The following is a 25,625-nucleotide window of genomic DNA, read 5'->3' as shown; positions in this document are numbered from 1 at the left end:
AAGTCCGAAAGTCAAGTCCAATTTGGGGGGGTCCTATCTTGGCCTTTTCTTCCTCCTTCCATTGAGCGGCTCGTCTTTCCAAGGCTCTCCTCACCACCGGCCCCCCCACTTTGCGCAGTGGTTTGATTCATCTCAATAGGTCGCTGGGCCTGGGTGTCAGTGCGCATGCGCGAGCTTCGGCGCCGGCCCCCTGGATCCCCCACCGCGGGTACAGGTGACCAGTAACTCGGGGCGGGGGCTTGGACTGTCGTCGTGGCAACGCTGGCCACGTGGTAAGGGGGCCGCCCTCGGGTCTGCGCTGAGCGTAGCAGCCGGGCAGCCTGCAGGCGGAAACCTTGAGAGTCCGCCCCGGCGTGGGCTCTTGCCCAGCGCCTCGCCAGCCCCGCCAGGTAGGTGTCGCTTGTGCACGGTACCGGCGAAGACACAAGACTTCCGCGGACGCACAGGGACCCGCCGTAAGCACCCCTTAGGTCGCTGCTGGCCTGGGTGGGCGCTGGGCCGTGGTGCGCGGTCCCCGAAGGGAAAGAAGGTCGCGGGACCAGAGCAGATGCCCCAATCCGGCAGGCGTTGCCCAGCACAGTCGGTGGCACAGCCTTGTCCGTAATCAGTGAATGCGATCCTGATACCTGCCCTTAGCCCACTGTCCTTAAGCGCATTTCTTGATCTGAAGGTTTCTTTAAAATCACGCATCAACCTCATCGGCTTTAGGGCAAGTTGTTGGTTCAGTCGCTAAGTTGCGTCCAACTCGGGGACCCCCATGGACTGCAGCAAGCCAGGCTTGCAATGCAGGAGACTCAGGTTGGATCCCTGGGTAGGGAACGTCCCCCTGGAGAAGGAAAGGAGTACCCATTACAGTATTCTTGCCTGGAGAATTCTATGGACAGAGGATCCTGGCCCATGGGGTCTCAAAGAGTCAGACACGACTGAGGGACTGACACTTTCACTTAGGGCTTTCCTGGGGGCTCAGACAGTAAAGGATCTCCCTTCTACGCACTAGACCTGGATTTGATCCCTGGGGTCGGCAAGATCCCCTGGAGTAGGAAATAACAATCCACTCCAGTATTCTTGCCTGAAAAATGCCATGGATAGAGGAGCCTAGCAGGCTATAATCCATTGGATCTAAAAAAGCCGGATATGACTGAGCGATTAACACTTTCAGGGCCTGTGGGGATATCTAAAGGACAGACCTGAGCCCATTTTGAGAAAACACAGTGGAGAGGACTGTGGTAAACTAGACAGTGTGTACCCAGCAGCTCTGCAAGTTGTGGCCAAGTGGAAAAGTCTGCCAGTGTTCTCAGTTCTTACTTTGCAAGAGAACCTGGAGTGCTGGACTTTTACCAGAAAACATGATTTGTAAAACTTGTGCCAAATAAAAGTCATCTACCAGTCAGATTTATCCCGCAGACTGCCAGTTTGCAGCCTGTTAATGTTATTTGGGGGAAAAAAGTCACTAGAGAAGAAAAGTCACTAGAGAAGACATCAGCTTTCTGATAGCGAGGTCTATAGTTTTCCTTTTTCTTTCTGTAAAATGAGCAGAGTAGGTGGGAAGTGCGATTGCAAAAAAGGAATGAGCTGTCCCTGACTCTGTTGCCCCCTTCGCCTCTGGCCCTCTATCTTTCCCGGCAACAGGGTCTTTTCCAATGAGTTGGCTCTTAGCATCAGGTGGCCAAAGTAATAGAGCTTCAGCTTAAGCATCAGTCCTTCCAGTGAATATTGAGGGTTGATTTCATTTAGGATTTACTGGTTTGGTCTTGTAGTCCAAGAACTCTCAAGAGTCTTCTCCACCACAGTTTGATCATAGGAATTCTATTTTTAATGTCTTGAGGAACATACTGTTTTGTAGTTTGCAAATTTTCCTCAATAAGCATGTAGTGCTTTAATAAGTTCAGTTCAGTTCAGCTGCTCAGTCATGTCCGACTCTTTGCAACCCCATGAGTCGCAGCATGCCAGGCCTCCCTGTCCATCACCAACTCCCAGAGTTCACTCAAACTCATATCCATCGAGTCGATGATGCCATCCAGCCATCTCATCCTCTGTCATCCCCTTTTCCTCCTGCCCCCAATCCCTCCCAGCATCAGAGTCTTTTCCAATGAGTCAACTCTTCACATGAGGTGGCCAAAGTACTGGAGTTTCAGCTTTAGCATCATTCCTTCCAAAGAACACCCAGGACTGATCTCCTTCAGAATGGACTGGTTGGATCTCCTTGCAGTCCAAGGGACTCTCAGGAGTCTTCTCCAACACCACAGTTCAAAAGCATCAATTCTTCGGTGCTCAGCTTTCTTCACAGTCCAACTCTAGCATCCATACATGACCACTGGAAAAACCATAGCCTTGACTAGCTGGACCTTTGTTGGCAAAGTAATGTCTCTGCTTTTCAATATGCTATCTAGGTTGGACATAACTTTTCTTCCAAGGAATAGGCGTCTTTTAATTTCATGGCTGCAATCACCATCTGCAGTGATTTGGGAGCCCAAAAAAATAAAGTCTGACAGTGTTTCCACTGTTTCCCCATCTATTTCACATGAAGTGATGGGACCAAATGCCATGATCTTCATTTTCTGAATGCTGAGTTTTAAGCCAACTCTTTCACTCTCTTCTTTCACTCTCATCAAGAGCCTTTTTAGTTCCTCTTCACTTTCTGCCATAAGGGTGGTGTCATCTGCATATCTGAGGTTATTGCTATTTCTCTCGGCAATCTTGATTCCAGCTTGTGCTTCTTCCAGTCCAGCGTTTCTCATGATGTACTCTGTATATAAGTTAAATAAGCAGGGTGACAATATATAGCCTTGACGTACTCCTTTTCCTATTTGGAACCAGTCTGTTGTTCCATGTCCAGTTCTAACTGTTGCTTCCTGACCTGCATATAGGTTTCTCGAGAGGCAGGTCAGGTGGTCTGGTGTTCCCATCTGAGAGGGGAAAAGCCTTTCTTTGTGCCTTGGGATTAGTCCCCAGTGTTGAGCTCATGGTCAGAGTGTGAGTTGGAGCAGTGAATGTGAATAAATGGACTACCCATGGTTTTTGTCCTTCAAGAAAGTCCAGTACTGACCCTGGGGAACTTCACTCAGTCAGGGACTAGATTGCCAACCCACTGGCTCACCTTCAGCTCAACTCAGAATTTATCTTTTTTTTTTTTTTTACTGGAATATAATTGCTTTACAATATTGTGTTTCTGCTGTACAACAGCATGAGTCAGCTATATGCATACATATATCCCCTCCCTTCTGAGCCTCCCTCGAACCCCCTCCCCCACCACCACCCCACCCCTCTGGGTCATCACAGGGCTTACAGCAGCCTCCCACTAGCTGCGTGTTTTACACATGGTAATGTATGTATGTGAATCGCAGTCTCCCGGTTCATCCCACCCTCCCTTCCCCCCGAGTCCACGTCTGTTTTCTACATCTGTGTCTCTCTTCCCGCCCTGGAAATAGGTTCATCGTACCATTTCTCTAGATTCCACATACATGCGTTAATATTTGATATTTGTTTTCCTCTTTCTGACTTATTAATGTTCCACTCTGTAAAATGGAGTCTGGAGTTTATCCTAAAGGAGCAGAGAGCTGGTAGCATATGCTTGGGAGACCGGGCCTGGGCTCCAGACCTGGGTTACATTTTATTATTACCTCTGCCAACTCCTGTGCTGTGCAGCCTGAGCACATTACTCAAATCTTCAGAGCTTTAGTTTCCTCTTCTGTAAAAAAGGAATAATCTCCCTTCCTTGCTGGTTTAAATGAGGATTGAGATCTTGCCTGTAAGATGCTTAGCCCCATAAATTACACATGTAAGTGCCAGATAAAAGGGCAGCTGCTTTTCTTGCTAATACTCAAAGCAGCAGAACATGGGTTAAAAGTATGGATTTGAGACGTGGCTCTCTTACCAGCAAAGAGGCCTTAATCAAGTCAATTCCCTGTCTCTTTAAGGAAAAGTGGCCATTCCCCATGCTCCAAAAATTGCTGAGTAAACCTAAAGCGTTGTTTTCCCACAATGTGAACAAATATTTGCTGAGCGTCTACTATGGGGAAGAAAGTGCCCCAGGGAAGCCATTGGTTCAGAGGCCCAGACCTATTTCACAGATTCAAGAACAGAGACCAAGAGAACCGCGAAGACCAGAACCCAGGCTTCAGCCCCTCTGGCACAAGATTCTCCCACACCACCAGGCCTCTTGCCAAAGTCCAAAGTGACTCACATACAAACCTTCTTGCATAAAAGCCTGAGAAGACCCCATTCTCCCCTTCCTGTTCCAGGCTTCCTCCTGTTGCTGCAATGCAGGTAACAGGTGTCAACTGAAAAAAAAATGTTTGTTTTAAACTTTATTTATTGATGGCTGCTCTGGATCTTCATTGCTGCGCACAGGCTTCCTCTAGCTGCGGTGCACAGGCTTCTCGTTGATCCTTAACCACTGGCCCAGCAGGGACGTCCCACCCCCTCCCTTGTTGAGACAGGGTCTGTGGACCTTTCTTTGAGCCCTTGGATTCAGCCCTGGGCTGGATTTGCCCAGTAGTTCAGTGACTGGTACCTGTCAGCTGTGAGAGGGTAGATGTGGAGGAGAATCGATTCTCTGCACAGTCTCAGCTTTAAACCTTCATTTACTAAGAAGAGTAGCAGAGTGTTGGCATGACTGAGTGCACGTGTCTGTTGATCTGTCTCTCGGTGAACTTGGTGATAGGGGTTCTGGGGTGGCCGAGAAGCTTCAGCGGTGGCTCCTCTTAGTTCTGCCTTAGAGATGCTTAGAGCAATGGCAGAGAAGGGCCAAGGACAGTATTTTATTTTTATTTTTCAAGTCCTGCAGCCCATCTCATGGAATTTCTAAGCAGTCATTATCCAGAAGGCGTCGGTTTTATTACCCGAGAGAACCACAGAGTAGAACCCAGAAGAAATATTTTCCTTATTTGCAGTGAATAGATTTGGTTTGCTCTCACATGTTTTTATTATCCAACTAAGGCTTCCCAGGCGGCCCAGTGATACAGAATCCATATGCTAATGCAGGAGACTCAGGTTCAATCCCTGGGCCAGAAAGATCCCCTGAAGAAGGAAATGAGGAGCCTGGCGGGCTACCGTCCATGGGGTCACAGAAGAGTCAAGCATGATTTAGTGACTACATAACAACAGCTGGGTAGCTGTCATTCATTATCTCCTTTGAGTCACTCCGTGCCTTGGGAGGGCAGAGGGTATTCCCATTTAACAGGGGCGAAAACAAGATCACGTCGTGGCCAGTCAGGCTGGGACCAGAACCCGACTCCCTTGGCCCTTAGCCCTGTGCTTGTTCGGTGACCCTGCACTCCCCTCCTTATGTTGCCCCAGAGAGAAAAGGGAAGAGAAAGAGCAAGCAGGACAGTACATCCATCAACAAGACATCTCCATTGCTGCTAAGTCCAGACTCCCTAACAGGGCCAGGCGAGGCCATCTCCCCACTCTCCCCTGCACACTCCAGCCGCCCCAGGCCTCTCCCCACCCCTCAGGCTTGAACCTGTGCAGCCTCCAGTCTGAACATGATCCTCCAGGAACATCGGGTCCTCCAGGAAGCATTCTGGGCTCTGCATGGGTGAGGATGTGGGTCCCACTGCTCTAACAGAGAACCGATAACATTGGTTGGAACAGAAGAGAACATTTCTTTCCTCTGATGTAAACACTCTGGCTGACTGGTGGCTCTGCCATGCAAAGAGGTCCTGCTCCTTGCATCGCCCCCAGGCAGGACCCTGCAGCTCTTACTGGCCAACGCCATCCATCCTCCACCCCGCAGGGAGGCAGGAAGGGAAGGGCAGGAACGGCACTTCCTGTCCAGGCGGGACCAGAAGTGTATGCATCACTTCAACTTCCATCCTCTGGACCAGCACCTCCTCACCTGACCATATCCATCTGCACATATTTGTCCCGGGCATCCATGTGCCCGACGTTATGAAGGGCTCCTGTCTGCGAGGGAGGAATGGATATCTGGGGATCCGGTAGATCCCCCTTTCTCAGTGAACCAGAGTCTCCCTGGTCCTTGCACTTGAGTCACGCCTGCCTTCTCCCCTGGGGAAGCCCCAGGCCCCTTTCTGTTGTTCAGTCACTAATCATGTGCGACTCTGCAGCACCCCAGGCTTCCCTGTGCTTCACTCTCCCGGAGTTTGCTCACACTCACATCCATCGAGTCAGTGATGCCATCCAACCATCTCATCTTCTGTCACTCACTTCTCCTGCCACCTAGCGGCATACATCCCTGAACCCCCAGATTGGGAGGTGTGTCAGCCAGGGTTCAACAGAGAGAACAGTAGGGGATATAATCAGGAGACTTGGTGCAAGGAATTGCCTTGCACAGCTGTGGGGGCTGGCGAGGAAAGGCTGGAATCCACGGTGCAAAGCCGACAGGAAGGGCAGGCTCGGGCACTACCTGCAGCTGCGGCCACAGGTGAATTACCTTCTTCCTCGAGGAAACCTCAGTTCTGCCCTTTAGGCCTTCCTAGTGACTGAAGCAGGCCCTCCCTGGTGACCTAGGATCACCTCTTTTACTAAAAGCCAACGAATGGTGCGTGGATCACCTCTTTAGAGTACCTGCCCAGCAACACCTAGGTTAGCATTTCTGAATAAATGGGGAAAACGAGCCCGGCCAAGTTGGCACCTAAGAGTGAGCATCCCGGAAAGGGGGAATTCTGGTTTCTGTGTTAGACGCGTGGTGAGTAATTTCAGGAAATGATACACACGATGCTGCTGCCTCTCTCCCCAAGTCCCCCCGCTCTCCAGCTAAGTGCTGGAAAGCAGCAGTAATTGAACTTGGCTTCATAATTATTAGTTCACCCAGGATTGGTTGCTTAGATACAAAGCAATTCATTTGGAGCCAGAGTTTCCTAAGATGTCCCATAGATGTTATAAGTTTCCAGAAATTTGTTCAGTGATTATTTATTAGTAATGGCTCCCAGCGTTAACACACTTCTGCTCCAAACAATATACTCTCTTTGACTGTTATCAACCACTGTATATTAATTAAGTAATTGCTAGTCTAATGCTACTTGCGGGATGTAATCTGCGTTTCCAGCCGAGTTTGTTCTGCAGGTCTTCGGTGGCTTTTGTTTTGAGACCTTTGGGTGGTTATAATGTGCTTTTTCCTCCTTTGATACAAGAGGAATTTAATGTTTATTGTAAAAATTGGATGATACAGAAAGAGATAGAGGAGAAAATAATCACCCTAGCCTAGCAGCAAAGAATATTCTTTCATGTCTATGTGTATGTAAAATCTGTAAGATCACACATGTTACGTAATTCTGTATCCTGCCTTTTTAAACTTAACATTATTTTGTGATTAAATAACCCGTGTAGTAAGTTGTTTATGAGTATTTTAGTGATTTTTTTTGTAGACTTGTACCATGATTTATTAGCTATTCTCTCCTTGTTGGACATTTACATTGTTTCTAATTATTTGCAATTATAAAGCATAATGCTAATGCTAATGCTAAGTCACTTCAGTCGTGTCCAACTCTGTGTGACCCCATAGACGGCAGCCCACCAGGCTCCCCCATCCCTGGGATTCTCCAAGCAAGAACACTGGAGTGGGTTGCCATTTCCTTCTCCAATGCATGAAAGTGAAAAGTGAAAGTGAAGTCGCTCAGTCGTGTCCGACTCTTAGCGACCCCATGGATTGCAGCCTAACAGGCTCCTCCGTCCATGGGATTTTCCAAGCAAGAGTACTGGAGTGGGGTGCCATTGCCTTCAGGATACAAACTTGCAGCTAAGTTTTGAGGATCTAATGAAGAGCGTGGTGGTTATAATCAACAATATTGTATTATCAACTTCAAAGCTACCAAGAGACTAGATCTTAATTGCTCTTACCACAGAAGAGAAATGATAATTTTATGAAGTGAAGAGATGTTAGCCAGTGTTACAGAGGTAATTGTGTCACAATGTATAAATGTATTAAATCACACTGTACACCTTAAACTTGCCCTATGTTCTGTGTCAATTAAAAAAAAAAAAAGAATACCAGGATGAACACCTTTATGTTAATCTTTGCACATATTTATGAGTATCATCTTAGAATTTATTCTAAAACTGAAACTATAGGAAGAAAGGGTATAAAGTATGTATGCCTTTTGATATATATCAACAGGCTTTTTTCCAGGTTTCTCAAAAATTTTTGAAAGATTATCTCATGGTACTTGACCATATTGTAAAACATATGAGAAGAATCAATATAATCATTTCCTAAAGAGCTTATAAGCAACTGAGTAGATTTATCAAGAAATGGAAGTAATTATTCCTTTCCTTAGAAGATACTCATTTCTCTTATTTATTATTGATTCAACCCAGAATTTGCATCACTTCTCTTCTGTGAGTCTCTCAAGTGATATCAAGTGCCAGCCTGCTGTCCGCGGGCCTTATCGGTGACAGGGTCTTCAGAAGGAACAAGCCCATAAATGCCAAGTCACTGTGGGGGAGGGAGAGGCCAGCCAAGCTGCCGCTGATTACCTGCGCCCCACGCCCGCCCAGCCCACTGACCCTGCTCAGGAAGAGCCTTGGAAATCGAGTTAACATCCCCTTTCCCTGCCCCGTAGCACCCTGTAAGGACTGCCAGGCCATAATGAAGGTTCTTTTGCTGAAAGACCCCAAGGAGGACGACTGTGGCCAGGACCCCTACGTCAGGGTAAGTGCTTGGCACGCCCAGTCCCAGAACGCCTGGCCCTGCCTTGTGTTGAAGTCAATCAAGGGTGGGGCGATCTGCTAACAGTTGAGGAGTGGGCACAGTGTAAATTGTGAAACAGGCCCCTTTTCCTTATTTTCCAAAAAAAACCCCTGCCAGCTCAAAGCTGTATCCTTTTATTTGCAGGAGCTGGGATTATATGGGCTCGAAGCCACTTTGATCCCTGTTTTATCGTTTGAGTTTCTGTCTCTCCCCAGTCTGTCGGAGAAGGTAAGGTTCGCCAGCCTCTGAGCACCGTCGTTTTCCAATGAGACACCTTTGGTTTCCCTGGCATCCTTCCCAGCCTGAGTGGGAAGGACCCGTTGATGAGCACTCGTCTCACCGTCTGGCGACGTGAACTCACCTGCCCCAGGTCTCAGCTGCTGTTGGATCCTCAGCCCGAGCCTCTCAGAGGCGGGCCGCGGCGAGGCCCCACCTGCCTGCTCTCAGCGGTGCAGACCCTTCCCCTTCCTCCTCTCCTGCAGGCCACACCCCCCGACCTCAGCATAGAGCCCAACAGCTGTTGTTTCTTCCCAGGCCAGGCATCTTGGCCAGGTCCCCCAGCAGATAAGAGGGAGGGTTGGGGCTGCTGCCCCCGGGGTTGGGGTAATAGATTACAGCCGGGGATGGCCCCAGGGAAGCCCTGTCGGAACAGTTCCAGCTAAAGATTTGGTGCCCAGCAGTCTCCACCACTGTGCACCTGCCACCAGATAACCTCCCCAGGGGCTCTGTTCTGGACACATGGGCCAAGAGCCGGGGGGTTCACGGGATGGGTGTGCCCACCCCTGTCCACTGGGCTCCCCCCTTCCCCACCCCGCCCCCATGCTCTGCATATTGGAGTCTGCCTGTCACTCACGGAGCACCTGTCTGCTTTCTCCCTTCCGTTTGAGCTGAATGTTAAATTATTCGTTCAACAGTTGGCATCTGCCCTGACTATGTGCTGTGAGGACTATGTAAGGGACCCCCATAAGCAGCTTTAACGGAAGCAGAGCTCATCATCTGAGCTCGTTGCTAGGACCCCGATGGTCAGAAAAATGCTACAAGCAGGAGCCTGTCCATCACCCCCAGCTAGTCTGTTTCCTGAGGGGGTGTCTGAGCTCTGAAGCTCTGGTGGTGCGGTGAGTGAGTGCTCTGGCCTGGGCACCGTGGAGACACGTGCTCAGATCGCAGCTCCGGCCCTCACCTGGGCTGCTTCCTCATCCTCGACAAGCCTCTGTGTCTTAATCCGATCAAATCTTTGCACCCATCACAGGGTGCCTTCACATGTTCGGTGCAGGAATGTGTGTAAGACAGCCCACCACCTTGCTCAGAATACATGGTCAGTAGATTTTGTCCCCATTTTTATCTTCAAAAACCGGGGCTTCAGCATGGATATCGCTCCTTGAATATCCAGTTTATTATGGACGCAGGTCCAGTCTGCGGTCCTGCCTACACCCCAGCCACGCCCAGGCTGAGTCACATCCCCTCTGCTCCCTTATGCCTGCCACCCCACATCACACCGACCCGTCCCTCCCCAAGACCGTGAGCTGTTTGGGGGAAATGCTGTGAATTTACCTTGTGACCTTAAAGACCTGGAGTAGTTCCAGGCACATAGTGGGCTCTCCTGTCTTGAGTGGATGGAAGGATGGATGGATGGATGGATGGATTTAGTTTGCCTACTACTTTTGTGAAGATGTTGAATCTTGGGCAGCGTTGAACTTGGCCATCATATAAAATTCCTCTGCCATTGTTTGGTGTGCAGCTGTCTCATCCCGAAGGTTACGGGGGACTCATTTTCACCAGCCCCAGAGCAGTGGAAGCCGTGGAGCGGTGTTTGCAGAAAGACACTAAAGCTGAAGGTGAGGGCGGGGTCTGCTGTGAATCCCTCTGGATGTCACTCTGGTTTATCCCGTCGGTGATGCTCAGTCTATAAAGAGGTGCACCTCACGTTTGAAACAGCGCAGTGACTTTTGGTTCAAAAAGTATTTAGGTACCGAGTTCCTTTGTGCCTGTGTTACCTGTGGAGGGAAGATGAGATGAGATTCCCTCTTCTAGGCTGTTTCTTAGTGTCTTACCCAGAAGGACACTTAGCGTCACCCGGGAGCCTTCTGATGGGAGCGAGCACTTCGAGGTGCCGAGTCCCCAGGAAGCCGGACCGTGCTGCCTCCTAAACGCCCAGACGGGTGTCAGATCTTAGGAAGGAAAAACTAGTGTTTCCTTATCTTCTAAAAGGGTGTTGAATGCCAAGTGGCCTTACGATGCTTTTTTTTCCAGTGTTTCTTTAACCCATATTTTAAAATGTTTACTTTTGTCATAAAATGATAATGTCCTCTATAAAATTGTGTTTGTTCCTAACCCGAAATGTATCATCTCCACTTTGACCTAATGGATAAATGAGCCTTCCTATCTCAGAAGACAGTTTGTTGACTGCTTTGGTTTATGTCCCAGATAAAATCAGTTGTATCAGACGGCAGAGGACGGGGTGGATAGATAGCATTACCAACTCAGTGGACGTGAATTTGAGCAAATTGCAAGAGTGAAGGACAGAGGAGCCTGGCACGCTGCAGTCCAGGGGGTCGCAAAGAGTAGGACAGTGAGTAAACAGCAGTTGCTGTATTAGAGATGTAAATCGCCTCTTTTTCACGAGCAGTAACTTTTTTCTCTAAAAGTCTAGATTTGGGGGGAATTCCCGGGTGGTCCAGTGGTTAGGGCTCAGTGCTTTCACTGCTGTGGCCGTGGGTTCAATCCCTGGTCTGGGAGCCAAGATCCCACAAGTCTCATGGTGTGGCCAAGGGAAAAAGGGTAGATTTTTATATTTTAATGTCACCAAGCAAATTAATTCTTCATTATGTTTGTTTACTAGTATTCATTAAAATGCTTCTAGTGCCAGCTGTGGAAATGACTTAATATTTCAGGCAAGGCATACTGACACATTTGGCCAAAGTGATTTTTAAAAACTTGCCTGCAGACTATGAATAGAATATAAAAATGGATTTTAGTTTGAGATGCTGTTTCTTTATATCTGGTCATTAAAAGTTTGCCTTGCTCACAAGTTTTTTAGGATGAACAAACAGCCACAGGCAGCAGTCCAAACGGCCACCGTGGTATTTGCAGCTCACATCGAATTTCATGTTTTACAGTCTGGAAAAAGTCTCTGAAAGAAAAATGGAATGCTAAGTCGGTGTATGTGGTGGGAAATGCTACTGCTTCTCTAGGTAAGCAGTCAAGGCCCAAATAAAACACCAGAGTATGACTGTGATATTGTGATTATAATAAAAAATGTATATTTGGTCTTTATCCCTATTCCTGGCCCAGGCCTCCTAAAACCCTTGGAATTTCCTAAATGATAAGAAAAAAAAAGGTGTCTTTTGTTATTCATAACAGACCTCTTTCAACTCCATCTGAGTTGACTTCACTGAGGTGACTTTTGGGAAGCCCTTAGACTGGGGGCTAGTTGCCATTGGAACCAGTCCCGTGATTCTAGTGGGAACTTTCAGATCCTGCCCTCCCTGCCCCCCACCTCCAGGGAGAAGGATGGTGGGGTGCCCAGAGGTTGAATTAATGACCAGTGACCAATGATTTAGTCGATTGTGCCCATGCAACGGAGCCTCCATAAAAATCCAAAGAGCAGTTTCACAGAGGAGCTGGGAGGCCCAGGCCCCCCGAACCATCCCTGCCCGATGCAGCTCCTCCATCTGGCTGTTCATTGACACCCTTTGAAATACCTTCGTAAGAAGTCAGCAACAGTAAATTACACCTTTTCCCTGAGTTCTGTGAGCTGTTCTAGCAAGTGACCCAACTCAAGGAGTGGGTCAGGAGACCCTCTGACTCAGAGCCGGTCTGTCAGAAGCACGAGCGATGACCTAGGTCTGAAGTGGGGGCAGTGTGATCCGGGGGGCTGAGCCCTGCATCCTTGGGATCTGACGCTGCCTCCTTGGAGAGCGCGTCAGACATGAGTTAGGTTGTCAGACACCCAGCGGAGAGCCGGAGAACTGCTGGGTGTGGAAAACCCACCCCCAGGGCAGCCAGCGAGCAGAGGTGTGAGTGTGGTGGAGAGCAGAGAAGAGAGGGGAACAGGAGATGTCCTTCCCCACTGACCTGACTTAGTTCATGGAGCCCCGTGGTTCAGTTTAAAACAGATTCTTTTCCTTACTCAGTTTATAACAAGTAATTAGTCAACCACATAATGATCCCGATAAGGCTGTGGTAAAATAAATGCATTCAGATATGGCTAAATGGCATTGAAAATCGGTTCCCGTGTTTTGAGAAATACTTGGTCCCCATGTATTCAAAGGCTTTACCAAATCATTTGTACCTTTTGGCCCACTAATCCCTTCTCTGGTAATCTATCCAAAGGTAGTAATCCCAAATAGGAGAAATGTTTTTATCATTCAGTCGCTCAGTCGTGCCCAACTCTTTGCGACCCCATGGACTGCAGCACGCCAGGCCTCCCTGTCCCTCACCAACTCCTGGAGCTTGCTCAAACTCATGTCCATAGTCGGTGATGCCATCCAACCATCTCCTCCTCTGTCGTCCCCTTCTCCTCCCGCCTTCAATCTTTCCCAGCATCAGGGCCTTTTCAGATGACTCAGTTTTTCGCATCAGGTGGCCAAAGTATTGGAGCTTCAGCTTCAGCATCAGTCCTTCCAGTGAATATTCAGGACTGATCTCCTTTAGGATGGACTGGTTGGATCTCCTTGCTGTCAAAGGGACTCTCAAGAGTCTTTGTGGGGGGAGGGTTGGGATACACAACTATATCATAGTGTTACTTATAATGTAAAAAAATGAAAAACCCCAAGTGTCCACGAACAGGGGAAGAGTTCAATTTAAATTATGACAGATCTGTGTGATGGTTATGTCGTTTCTTCTTTTATATATACATCTTTATTTTGAAGGGAACTTATAGGAAAGGTATAAATACAAGGCAAAGAACTTAATTTTTCCTGAACCTTTTGAGAGTAAGTTGCTAATTTGACCCCGCATCACCTAAAGCCACAGGTCTGGGGGCCGCGGGGGCGGGGGGGGCCGCGGGCTGGGACCCAGCTCCCTCTCAGGTACATGATGCCTCCTCCCACCTCCCACACCAGCTTCCAAGGGGAGACACTCCATGTCTTTGTAAAGCACCTGCCTTCGTCTTTGCACCTTTAAAAAAATGACCCTGGAACAAAAGGACTTAAATAACCATGTAAACAAATAGATGTTGTTGTTTTCCAGTGAATAGAATTGGCCTGCATACAGAAGGAGAAACCTGTGGAAACGCAGAAAAGCTTGCAGAATACATTTGCTCCAGTAAGTAGAGTAGGGCCCCGGTGAAGCCCGGTGCTGCTGTTGGGGGGGCCTCCCAGCCAGCACCTCGGGGGAGGGCTGTCTCCTCGGTGCTGTCTTAGTAACGACACGGCTGGTCTGAGTGTGTGCGCCCCTCTGCGTTCACGGCGCCTTGCATCTGCTGCTGTCTTATATCAGGTGCCTTGTATCTGCTTCCGTCTGTGCTGGTCTGAGGTTCAGCCCACTGCCCTCCACCTGCTCCACCCAAGGAGACAACTCGAACTTGACACAGAGTGAAAGGGTTGGAGACAAACCAGGAACAGGATTTTCTGGGAGTCGTAAGGGGCGGGTGGAGGCAGCAGGAGCTCCTGGGCACTGTCTGTCTGTCTGTCTGTCTGCCAGCTCTCCCGCCTGTCCTTCCTTGTGGGAACCTCTTCCTTCTCTGAATTCCCTCCCCCACAAAGCCCACTCCTCCGTGAAAAAGCACCCCCTGCCCCCTCATAAGCTCATCATTGGGCAGCACATGGGCTGAGACTTAGAATGGCACAGGTTCTAGGGAGATTTGTATTTCAGTAGGGATTAGGCTTTGCACTGGTTATGAAATTCTCAGCTTCTGACATGAGAGTTCTGTTTGGAGCAGAACTCTCGAAGAGAAAGAACAGAGGCTCAGTGTGTCTGTAGGGGAGCCCCCACTCAAGTTGTGTGTCCCAGACCCCCTGCCGTGCCTGCTCCAGCTGCACACAGGTGCTCACATAAGCGTGTGTCCTTGTCATGTTGACCCCTCCCTGACGGATGCGTGACATCAGACACCCACGTGAAGGATGGTGTCTCACCTTCTGTTACTGAGGGGATCAGGGCTGTGCCCCTCGAGGTCAGGGGCTGTGGGCCTGTCCTTTGAGGACCAGATGCAGGCGGCCGTGCGGGCCCGTCCTCTGCCCATCGTAAATGAGAGCGGCCGTAGACCACGTGCTGGGCTCTGACCCGGGGCCGCGGTGTACAGGCCTCTCTAGAACTTGCCTGGGCTCTGACCCGGGGCCACAGTGTATAGGCCTCTCTAGAATTTCCCTGGGCTCGGAGACAGGGCCGGTTGGTTGCTGACGCCCAAGGTGTTGCTGTGAGTTTGTCCAGGAGAGGGTTTTGTCTTCTGTGTCCCTGGTGTTGGCATCGGGTGGGCAGGGAGGGCAACACCGTACCCGGGGACTGGACGGCTTCCGGGGCCATTTTGTGTGGGCGTAGCGTGTTGGAGCGTTTGTTCTCCAGGTGGCGCTGGCCTGTCTCGATCTCGCTGAAGTCTTAGGGGTCCCTGCTGTCAGGAGCCAGTGCCGTTGGTGAAGGACTCGGGCTTGTGTGTTTCTGTTGACCCCGGGAGGCACTCCTGCAAGAGTCCTGGGTCATCCCCTTCCCGTAGGCCAGGCCTCCTGGCGCTCAGGCTGCAGACAGTGGATTTTGCAGGTTCCCATTCACTCTCCTTTCCCCACTCTTCTTTTATGAATGATCTTATTTGCTGTTTCCTGCGTCACTGTCACGCTGGTGTTGAGGGCTGGGCATTACCGGGTGGTCAGCGTGGCCCTGGCGCCTCTGCACCACCGTCCACTATGGTCCTCTGTGGGAGCCACGTGTGCCTGTTTAAATTAATCAAAGTGAAAAAACGAAAAACGTGTTTCCCCGTCACACGGAGCACAGGCCACAGCTCAGCCACCTCTCTCAGCTCAGGGCACCGCAGGAACGCCCGGGTGCCCCAGGGTCGCCCAGCGTGCTGTTTGGCAGGCTTGTCGAAGCTCCGGGGGGGATCGGGACCATCCAGGGTCCCAGAGCTCTGAGGGGACAAGCGGGAGGACGGACTCCCCACGGCTCGACCAGCGTTCACCTATGGGTCCTAACGAACCTTCAGTTCCCAAGTAGAATCATATCTAAATGAGAACTCATCCTGACTGATAAGGACTTGCCCCTGGTTTCGCCTAGATGTTAACGATTTTCTCGGAAGTCCACTCTGAAGCTTGATCTTAAAAGGCAAGAAGGCATTCCCAGTGCTTGGAGTAGAAAGGCCAGTTCGTAGTCACTGCTTATTTGTTTGACTGAAACACTTGTTTACTCTGTGACGGGCACTGTTAGAGCGCTTAAAGCCATCACCTCGGTGAGTCTGGTAGTTTCTTGTTCTGATGGACAGGTCTTCCCTCCCAGGGTGACCCTGCTGGCGGAAAAGAAAGGATGAGTGAAGTGGTCAGAGGTAGAAGATGACTCTTAACAGCATCTTCTGAGAGAAAGAGAAGGAGGGGAGGGCATCAGAGGCAGGCATTGTGCGGGTTATTTATTGATGTTTAATCTCCCTGGATTATAGTTGATTGGTTACTCAGGTTATCTGAACTGTCCCCCTGGACTTGCAGCTGAGCTGACCGACAGTTTGTTCCTGCCAACCTGTCCACTTCCTGGGCTCTCCTTCGCGCGCCCACCCCCACCCAGCCTCATCATCCTGATTATCCACTGTTAAGTGCCCGCCCCTAACAGGCCTGAGAGGGCACAGACCTGGAGGCCGTTAGAGTTTCACAGACATGCGTCTCCTCCAGCGAAATGACATTTACACACACCCTCTCATCACCCGCATCGCCTGCAGAGACTGAAGCCCCCGCCCCGGCCAGGTAGCAAGCACTCAAGGACTTTCCGCACAGCTGCCGTCTTCTGCCCAGCAGGCCAGGCCCCCTTCCTGTTAAAGGAGCGCAGAGCATCCGAGCCCCGAGGTTCACCATCCTGTGTGGGGTTAGACTCCTGCCAGGCCCTGGTCGCTCCCTGTCGTCCCGGGGAGACCTCACCGCTCACCTCTGCAGAACACTCAACCAGCTTTCACACTGGCCTATTTAGCTGAGCTCATCCCAGAACGGAATTTTTTAAATTCATTCATTCATTGTTTTCCATAAACGATCTTACGACAAAGAGGAAGAGTGGTGTGGTCGAGCAGTGCCCTGGTGGGAGATACCGTCAGTTTCCATGGTGATGAGATGGGCCGTGGGCGTCCTTACCCCGGAGGCTGTCAGGCTGTTTGCCATCAAGCCTCCACTCTTGGGGAGCATTCTGACACCTGACGGCCCATCGGTTTTGTTGGGAGCTTCTGTCTCCATGGTGTCTCCACAATTCTGCAAATAGAGGCCTCCAGCTGATTCTCCCAGAGCGGAGATGTACGCAGGGGGAGGAGGCAGGGCCGTTCTGAGCAGGCTGGGCTCCCCCCAGCGTCCCTCAGCCCCTGAGGCACCTGGCCTGGCGGCTGCCATCCCCACCATAACAAAAGTGGCCCTGCAGCTGGTCTCTGCTGGGGTGGCTGCACATCCATCATCCATGCTCAGCTCCCATTTGCTGCCTGTCCGTGGAGCCCAGGTTCCAGCTACTTCCCTTCCAGCCGGTCCCCTCAGGAGGCAGAGACTGTTACTCTGGGGCCAGTACTGGGCCTGACCTCTGACCCAGCTCTGCATGCTCACCGCTGCCCGGGGCCACCAGGGTGGGAGGGGCTTCAGAAGGTGGGGGTACCACAGCCCCAGGCACGCGTGGATGTTAGTGTTCCACATGCTGCCCCCCACCCCATCATGACCCCGAGAGCTTCCTCCACTCGGTCCTGGAACCGACCTGACCCAGGGCGGGGCCTGGGGCTGTGCCTCCCACACCCCTGACACGTTACCCCTGGCCTGTCTACAACGCCCGCCTGTTTACTCACAGGGGAGCCTTCGGCACTGCCTCTTCTGTTTCCCTGCGGAACCCTCAAGAGAGAGATCCTGCCAAAAATGCTCAAGGACAAAGGTGACTGAATGCACTGGCCCTCTGGGCCATGCCTGCCCCGGCCTGTCCGGGGTCCCGAGAGCCCGCCTGCGCAGTGACAAAGTGTCACCCCAGAGCCCTCGAGGGAGGGCACGGCTGGGCTGGACCGCTGGGCCGGGAGGTGGGCGCCCCTCATGTTAGGTTCAGGGTGCAGGCACTTTCCTACTTTAGATTCGCTCCCCACCAACCCGCTCAGCTCAGCTGGGGGTGGTGGGGGGCCCAGAGCCCTCACCAGGACCGCGGTGGCAGTAGGGTGGTCGGGACCCCCAGGTAGGCACACGGGGAAGCCAGTCTTCAGGGAGAGCTGATCTCATCAAGCACGGGGCGGCCTGCAGCTCAGCTGACCTAGACCTGCTCCCACTCCAACCCTGGGCTCCATCCCCGGGTGCCAGGGACCGAGCTGTCTGGGCCCCCGAAAGCTCGTGGCCGCTGACGCCCCAGGCTTACAAACCCCCGTGCGGTCTGCCTCCAGCTCTGGCCCGCAGGGTGGGAGTCCACGCGGACAGCAGCCATGGCGGGAGTGGCCAGGGCCAGGCCTGTGGACAGTTCACATAGATGCGGGGACAAAAGGAATCCGTGGTCCCGAGGGGGCTGAGGCTTCGGGACCCCGTCCTTCCCTGTCATCTCCGCCTCCTGCACCGTGTGACTGCTCCGCAGCATAGGGTGGGGTGCGGAGGGCCGGCCCAGCCCCCGTCCCTCGGTGCCCGGCCACTTGTTCCGGGAGAGTTGTGTGGCCCTGGGGGACCTCTACTAACGGTGCCCTGTGGTCCGTTCCCGGCACAGTAAAGTGTGTCTCCTGGTCTCCATTGTGTCCAGGGATCCCCTTGGAGAGTGTAACCGTCTACCAGACTATTCCACACCCAGGGATCCAGGGGAACCTCACCAGCTACTACACCCAGCAGGTGCGTGCCGCTTCCCGGGAGCTCGGGCCGGGGGCCCCCAGGTGGCACAGGCAGGGCTGAGGGGCGCCAGCCTCCCGATGCTGGTTCTACTGTCCATTGCAGATTGTGACTCGCGGTGGGGGGCGGGGAGTGTCCCATCTTTTGGTTCCATCTCTGTATCTGGGAAGTAGGAACAGACCCATCTGGTAAGGTTTTTCAAGGGTTAAAGGAGATAATTTACACAGAGCCCTCTGCGTAGCATTCAAGACTGAGAAAGCCCGGGGTCAGCAGTGGCCGTGACACAGTTCCTCGCCGTGGGGCAGCGGTGGGGCTGCAGGGCAGGGGCCGAGAGGGGCGAGGTGCACACCAGGCGGGCCCACGGGGTGGGGCGTGGTCTGGGTTGAGCTGGGGAGGCAGCGGGAACCTTTGGAGGCTTCAGGCAGAACAGTGCTCGGCTCTTGTGGGGTTGATGGGAGCTTTCCACGTCTGCACCCAATAAGACGCCTCCCCTTCCTCCCCCAGGACAGGCTTCCGAATGTCTTGCTGGCCTGAGAGGCCCTGTTAGCACCAACCAGAGCAGAGAGGCCCAATGGGCCCATTTGTCTGCTCCATCTCCAGAAGGCACGGAGAGGGCCAGGGAGCAGGCTCGCTGCTATCTGACTTGATCGGTGCTCTTTGGCCACAGGAGCTGGAGGCGCTGTCCACTTGCCTGGGTGCTGGGTCCCCGGTGCCTGTGTCCTCTGGCCGGGCAGACGCAGACCCGAGGGTGGCAGAGTGCCCAGGAAACAGCACCCAGCCTCCCCCACCCCCTCTAAACAGTTCTCGACCTGGGCTCCATCTCTAGGGAGCCCAGGACCCAAACCAGTGGGAACCCTTCTGCTGCAAATGCCCCCAGGCTGTCCCGGGGTGCACCCTGGGCTCCAGGAGTGATGGTGACCAGCTGGGGAGCATCTCTCAGTGAGGACCCTCCTGCTGTGAATGCCCCCAGTGTGCACCCTGGGCTCCAGGGGTGGTCACCGTCTGGGGAGCATCTCTCAGTGGGGACCCTCCTGCTGCGAATGCCCCCAGGCTGTTCCAGGGTGCACCCTGGGCTCCAGGGGTGATCGGCTGGGGAGCCTCTTTCTCCTTGGTCCCTGGCAAGGGACTGACTCTGTTCTCCCCTCTCCAGGGTGTTCCCGCCAGTATCACATTTTTTAGTCCCTCTGGCCTGACACACAGTCTCAAGCACATTCAAGAGTTATCTGGTGACAGCATTGGCCAAATTAAGGTAAGATATTCAGTGGGCTTTTGGTCTTTTTCTTTCAGATTCTTTTGTTTGTTTGTTTTAGCTTTTACTAATTATCCTAGAATTTCCGTGCAAAGCCAAAGCACTCCTGACCTCGCAGAGTCCCTGATGGCAGCTCTGGAGAAAAGGCAGGGCTGGACCGCCCTGCGGTCCAGGGCTCGGGCCTCTGCACTTCCACCGAGGGGAGTTCCACCCTGGTCCAGAAGTCCTCGTGCTGTGCAGCGCGGGCATCAGGACTCCCAGGCCCCTGCGCACAGCTCACAGTGCCGCTTCCTGGCTGGTGCTCTTGCACAAGTTACTTAACCTCTGAGCCTGTGCTGCGTGAAGACAATTATCCCTTTGTGGTCTTCGTAGACATGTGCATGGTCTTCCCTGATAGGTTCATTGAAAGAATTAAGTCAAGCCCTTAGCTCAAGGCCTGGCTCAGTTATGAGCATGCTTCCCCTTGTTTCCCATCTGTCTTGAAATTAGGTATTCTAAATCCTTTCTCCTTTTTGTGGTTTTTAACTCAAAGGATTTCCATTTGTACTCTTTAGGAGTCGGCAAGTAATCACAGCCCTGTAATGGGGATGCTCTTAAAGGGCCTGAGGAGGACTGGGGAAGGGCTGCTGGTGTGACTGGGAGCCCCCAGCACAGGCCCCAGCACACCAGGGGGTCGGGGCTGTCTCTGCCTTATAGACTGGTTCCCCACTCCCACCCCAGCCCCAGGCAGGTGCCCAGAGACGGAACACTGGCCTTAGCGCTGGGCTGTTGGGGGCCCGGCGGGGAGTGGGCTGCCCTGCTCCAGGGGCCCCGTCCGCAGCCTGGGTCCAGCCCCGTGGGCTCCGTGGGTCCAGCCAGGCCCCTGGTGGTGAGTCTGACAGCAGAGCTCTCTAGACACCCCCCGCTCCTGTGACCAGCCCGTGTCAGGGGGAGTAAAAGGCTCACGTGGAAACGTCATCTTGTGACCAGATTGCTTCTGCTGAAATTATGCTTTCTATTTGCCAGTTCCCGACTTCAGGGAGTTTCTTTCTTTCTTTTTTTATTTTTATTTTTTTTTAAGAAAAAAGCAGCTTTATTGAGATATAATTCACACACCATGAAATTCACTTTTTATGACTTAAATATGTACCTTTTAAAGTGTACAGTTCAGGGCGTTTAGTAAATTCACGGAGTTGTGCCGCCATCACCCTCTCTCGTTCTGGAACATTTTAGTACCACGAAGGAAACTGCGTGCCGTGAGAGTCACGCCCCAGCCCCCAGCCCCCACTGGCCTTCTCCCCGTCTCTGCGGATCTCCCTGCGCTCTGGACTTCTCATACAAACGGAGTCTCGCCGCATACAGCCTGTGGTGCCTGGCTCGTTTCACTTAGCCTGATCGCCTCAGGGCTCACCCACATCGTCATGTATCGGTTCTTCATTCTTCTGCGTTACCACACAACAGTCCATTCTGTGAATAAACCACCTTTTATTTGTCCATTCATCAGCTGATGGACGTTTAGACTGTGTCCTCTTGAGCCATCATGAGTAATAGCTGAACATTTAAATACAGGCTTTTGTGTGTGTGAACACGTGTTCTCATTTCTCTTGAGTGTATACCTAAGTAGAGTTGCTAGCTCATATGGTGATTTTATGTCTGACATTCTGAACAGCTGCCAAACTGTTCCAAAGTGGCTGTACCATTTTGCAGTCCCACCAGCAATATATGAGGATTCTAATTTCTCCATATTCTTGCCAACACTTTTTTTTTTTTTTGTCTTTATGATTATAGTCATTCTAGTGGGTATGAAGTAGTTTCTTAGCAGTTTGGGTTAGGATTTCCGTAATGACTAAAGACACTGAGCATCTTTTCATGGGCATGATGACCATTTTGATACCTTCTTTTTTAAAAATTTTTTATATTTATGTATCTTTACAATATTGGTTTGATTTCTGTCATGCATCAACATGAATTCACCTTATGTGTACACCTGTCCCTTCCCTCTTTAATCTCTCTCCCACCTCCCACCCCTTCCCACCCCTCTAGGTTATCACAGAGCACCAACTTGAGTTCCCTGAGTCTTACCATTTTGATATCTTCTTAAGAGAAACGTCTGTTCACATCCTTGCCACTTTTAAACTAGGTTATTTGTCTTTTTGCTATTGAGTTGTAAGAGGTTTTTTTTTTTGGATGCAAGTACCTTGTTAGATATATGATTTGCACAAACTTCTTCCCATTCCATGAGTTGTCTTTTTGCTGTGTTGATGGTGTTCTTTGAGGCACTGCTGCTGCTAAGTCACTTCAGTCGTGTCCGACTCTGTGTGACCCCAGAGACGGCAGCCCACCAGGCTTCCCCGTCCCTGGGATTCTCCAGGCAAGAACACTGGAGTGGGCTGCCGTTTCCTTCTCCAATGCATGAAAGTGAAAAATGATAGTGAAGTCGCTCAGTCGTGTCTGACTCTAACGACCCCATGGACTGCAGCCTACCAGGCTCCTCCGTCCATGGGATTTTCCAGGCAAAAGTACTGGAGTGGGGTGCCATTGCCTTCTCCGTCTTTGAGGCACAGAAGTTTGTTTTAACCAGTGTTCTATTTTGTTGCTTGTGGTTTTCATCGTGTGTCTCAGAAACCATTGCCTCGTCCACGGTCATGAAGATTCACTGCTGTGTTTTCTGTTGCAGTTTTAACTCTGACATTGAGGTCTCTGATCCGTTTTGAGTTAATGTTTGTGCATGGTGTGAGGTAGGGGTCCAGCTTCAGTTTTTTGCCTTAGGGAGGTCTCTGAAGGGGTAGCTGCTTTGTGGAAGGGGTGGGAGTGTGGGGTTCCACGAGCCCCAGCTTCTGTGCGAGCAGCCTCCTTCCTTGCCCCCCACACCCCCCTGGGGAGGAGCACCAGGCCACCGCTTCCTAAGACTGTGCAAAGGCGGTATCTCGTTCTCTCTCCTGCCAGCCTGCCTGGGGAGGGGCGGATGGGGGTGCCGGGCAGGGGCTGCCATTTTCAGGGGGCTCACCGTCACAGACCACTCCTGGGCAGGTCCCTGTCGGTGGTGTGAGCACAGAGTGGGGTGGGATGAGCACCTTCTCTCTGCCTGAAGCTGTCAATCTTCCCATTTCACCACCACCCCCCCACCCCAAGCCAGCACTGAGAGGCAGGGTGATTGAGCCCCTTTTACAGATGAGAAAACTGAGGATCGGAAAGGCTAAGTGATTTGCAATGACAGCTGGCAGGGGCCAGAGTCACAGCAATACGTGGCCCAGGCCACTGAAGCTTCTAACCTAGGATAATGATGGTCCTGTGACCACCGACGGGCACCAGGTGTGGGTCTGTGCCAAGCCCGGGCCAAGTGGTCACACGTGCTGCTCATCTAACTCTTGGAGCAGCCGGATGAGCAAAGCTGTTAACCTTTCTGCTTCATGGAGGTGGGGACGGAGGCCTGCAGGGGGTAGGTCACCCTGAGGCCACTGTCCTGTGGAGCTGCCGTTTGAACCTGACCCCCTGGCTCCGGGCCCCGGTCTGGACTGCTCTGCCTCCATGGGGGGCCCAGCTGCCGCCCCTGCCTCACAGAGAACCCCTTTCCAGGCTTTGTTCTGTGCTCCCACCACAGAGGTCCTGACCAATTCCAGACGTCGTCCTAACAGGATGTCCTGACGGGCCCTGCACCCAGCCCCACTGCTTCCCCTCCAACCCCCCACCGAGGCCTGCGGCTCCGCTGAGACCCCTCTGTCTTCTCCCTGCAGTTCGTGGCCATCGGCCCCACCACGGCCCAAGCCCTGGCCGCACAGGGCCTGCCCGTGAGCTGCACCGCGGAGAGCCCCACGCCACGCGCCCTGGCCGCCGGCATCAGGACGACGCTCCAGCCCCACACGTGCTGAGTGTGAGGCCCTGGCGCCCTCCCCTGGCTGGGTTGCTGCCTCCGTGTGAAGCCAGGCATTGACAGGGGCTCCCAGGAGGCTGCTGCCCTCATGCTTCTGCCTCCTGCCCGAGGAGAACACCCCCTGCCCCCCGCCCAGCACCCAGGACCGGACAGGCCATGGGGCCGGCATCAGGCCCACAGGCACCTGGCGCCCCCCCAGGGAGGCCAGCGCGGACCCTTGCCCGGCGCACACGGCTCCTCCAGCGGCAGGAAGGAAGCCAAATAAAGCTCGCTGGCCACTCGGGCTGACCGTGTGTCCCTGTCACTTGCTGTGTTTGGGGAAGAAGCAGATGCGCCCTCGTGCTGAGAACCGACAGACCTGGCATGAACATAAAGTTTGCTGCGTGTGAAGGAGTTTTATCCTCTTGTGAAAAAGAACCTCTGGGCTGCCCAGGTGAATAAAGTTTGCTGCGTGTGAAGGAGTTTTATCCTCTTGTGAAAAAGAACCTCTGGGCTGCCCAGGTGAATAAAGTTTGCTGCGTGTGAAGGAGTTTTATCCTCTTGTGAAAAAGAACCTCTGGGCTGCCCAGGTGAATAAAGTTTGCTGCGTGTGAAGGAGTTTTATCCTCTTGTGAAAAAGAACCTCTGGGCTGCCCAGGTGACGCTAATGGTAAAGAATCCTCCTACCCAGGCAGGAGATGCAGGAGACGTGGGTTACATCGCTGGGCTGGGAAGATCCCCTGAAGTAGGAATGGAAACCCACTCCAGTATCCTTGCCTGGAGAATCCCATGGACAGAGGAGCCTGGCGGGCTACAGTCCATGGGGTCGCAAGGGTCAGACACGACTTAGCAACTCAACACCACCACCAAGGGCTAGTCAAGACATTCAGGCAAGGCTTTATTGGGGCTCCGATGGCTACAGGAGGGAGCAAAAACAAGTAACAGTTTCACTTGCTCACTCCCCCAGGTGGGGATGAGCTGGTTGCTTTTGTGGGATGAGGGTGGAGGTCCGTCCAGGGGTCAGGCTGGAGGGGGCTTAGGTGGCCTTCCGCCCCTATGGGGGTGTCCAGGGCAGGGGGCACGCGCAGTACCCTGTTCTTGCTCCTGACACCTTTGTATCTTCTTGTCGGTAATTTGCTCCAACTGTGCGTGCGTGCAGTTGTTTGTAGAGCCTTATAGTGTCTTTGGATTTTGTTGCTCAAGGAGACGTTTGTCCAGGTGCAAGCACTGCGGGAAAGAGTCCCGCGTCCTAGGCCCCAGCCTTAGTGCCACAAAAGACGGTCCTGTGGGCTCAACAGTGCCTGGACTGGGTCAGCGGTCCTCAGATCACATGCTTGGGGGACAGAGCAAGGTCCAGTTGCTATAGAAGTCTCTTAATGATTCTGTACTTTTAGCTAAGGCAGGGTTGCAAGCACAAGCTCTTAGGTTTATAAGCAGAATTGAAAATTATACCTAAAACTCCTTTTAATATTGCTGAACCACAGGCGTCTGCTTTAGTACCTTACTAAGTGCAGTGAACGGAGTTTCCCTTCCCTTAATTTTTTCTCCTCTTTGTATATTCTCGAGCATTGACGCCACTGCCACGGCCTCAGAATCTGTCTGAGACCAGAGGTGTGAACAGTGGAGGAGGCAGAAGGGAGTCTGTTGTGACCTGGGCGGAACCCTGTACACAGCTCACTTCTAAGTGAATTTGTGCAGAACAGTGAGCTTGGAGGGGAGGGGGTACTGGGGGGTGGTAGCTGCCTTTTCATAGAAACCAGGATAGAATTAGACAAAACTGCTACCAACAACCACTTCAGGGTTCTGGAAACTGACCTGAGTCAGGCAACAAATTGAGAAGCATTTATTCCTTCTTTAAATTTTTAAAAAAATATTTATTTTCTCATTTTTATTTTGGCTGCGCTGGGTCTTCATTGCTCTGCAGCATGTGGGGTTTTAGTTTGCCAACCCGGGATC

The 25,625-nt window shown here is 52.1% G+C and overlaps 1 protein-coding gene across 12 annotated transcripts; it reads left to right on the top strand.

Annotated features, from left to right (window-relative positions):
- The first annotated feature begins 152 nt into the window (after window positions 1-152).
- Window positions 153-24,284, top strand: UROS (uroporphyrinogen III synthase). 12 transcript variants are annotated; one of them, XR_011564335.1, is made up of 11 exons: window positions 232-389; window positions 8,523-8,611; window positions 8,795-8,878; window positions 10,389-10,485; window positions 11,767-11,841; window positions 13,841-13,915; window positions 17,594-17,674; window positions 18,509-18,594; window positions 19,742-19,840; window positions 22,497-22,557; window positions 23,554-23,687. XR_011564335.1 is itself a non-coding variant. In XM_070781073.1 (10 exons), exons 2-10 carry the CDS (start codon window positions 8,549-8,551, stop codon window positions 23,686-23,688), a joined length of 795 nt encoding a protein of 264 aa, XP_070637174.1. In that variant the 5' UTR covers window positions 164-272; window positions 8,523-8,548; the 3' UTR covers window positions 23,689-24,284. The 12 variants fall into 12 exon arrangements, 9 of the variants coding, with proteins under 9 accessions (XP_070637178.1, XP_070637180.1, XP_070637174.1 ...); XM_070781073.1 differs by lacking the exon at window positions 22,497-22,557 and having other exon boundaries at window positions 164-272; window positions 23,554-24,284; XM_070781076.1 differs by lacking the exon at window positions 22,497-22,557 and having other exon boundaries at window positions 164-455; window positions 23,554-24,284.
- Window positions 24,285-25,625: the final 1,341 nt, after the last annotated feature.

The sequence above is a fragment of the Bos indicus genome, chromosome 26, assembly GCF_029378745.1.
Source record: "Bos indicus isolate NIAB-ARS_2022 breed Sahiwal x Tharparkar chromosome 26, NIAB-ARS_B.indTharparkar_mat_pri_1.0, whole genome shotgun sequence".
NCBI classification, from domain to species: domain Eukaryota; kingdom Metazoa; phylum Chordata; class Mammalia; order Artiodactyla; family Bovidae; genus Bos; species Bos indicus.
This window is presented reverse-complemented; position numbering and strand designations above follow the sequence as displayed.

Coding starts and splice junctions, on each gene's coding strand:
- UROS (XM_070781073.1), top strand. CDS start 8,549: ATGAAGGTTCTTTTGCTGAAAGACCCCAAGGAGGACGACTGTGGCCAG. Junction 11,842..13,840: donor AAATGCTACTGCTTCTCTAG/GTAAGCAGTCAA, acceptor GTTGTTTTCCAG/TGAATAGAATTGGCCTGCAT. Junction 17,675..18,508: donor AAAAATGCTCAAGGACAAAG/GTGACTGAATGC, acceptor CATTGTGTCCAG/GGATCCCCTTGGAGAGTGTA.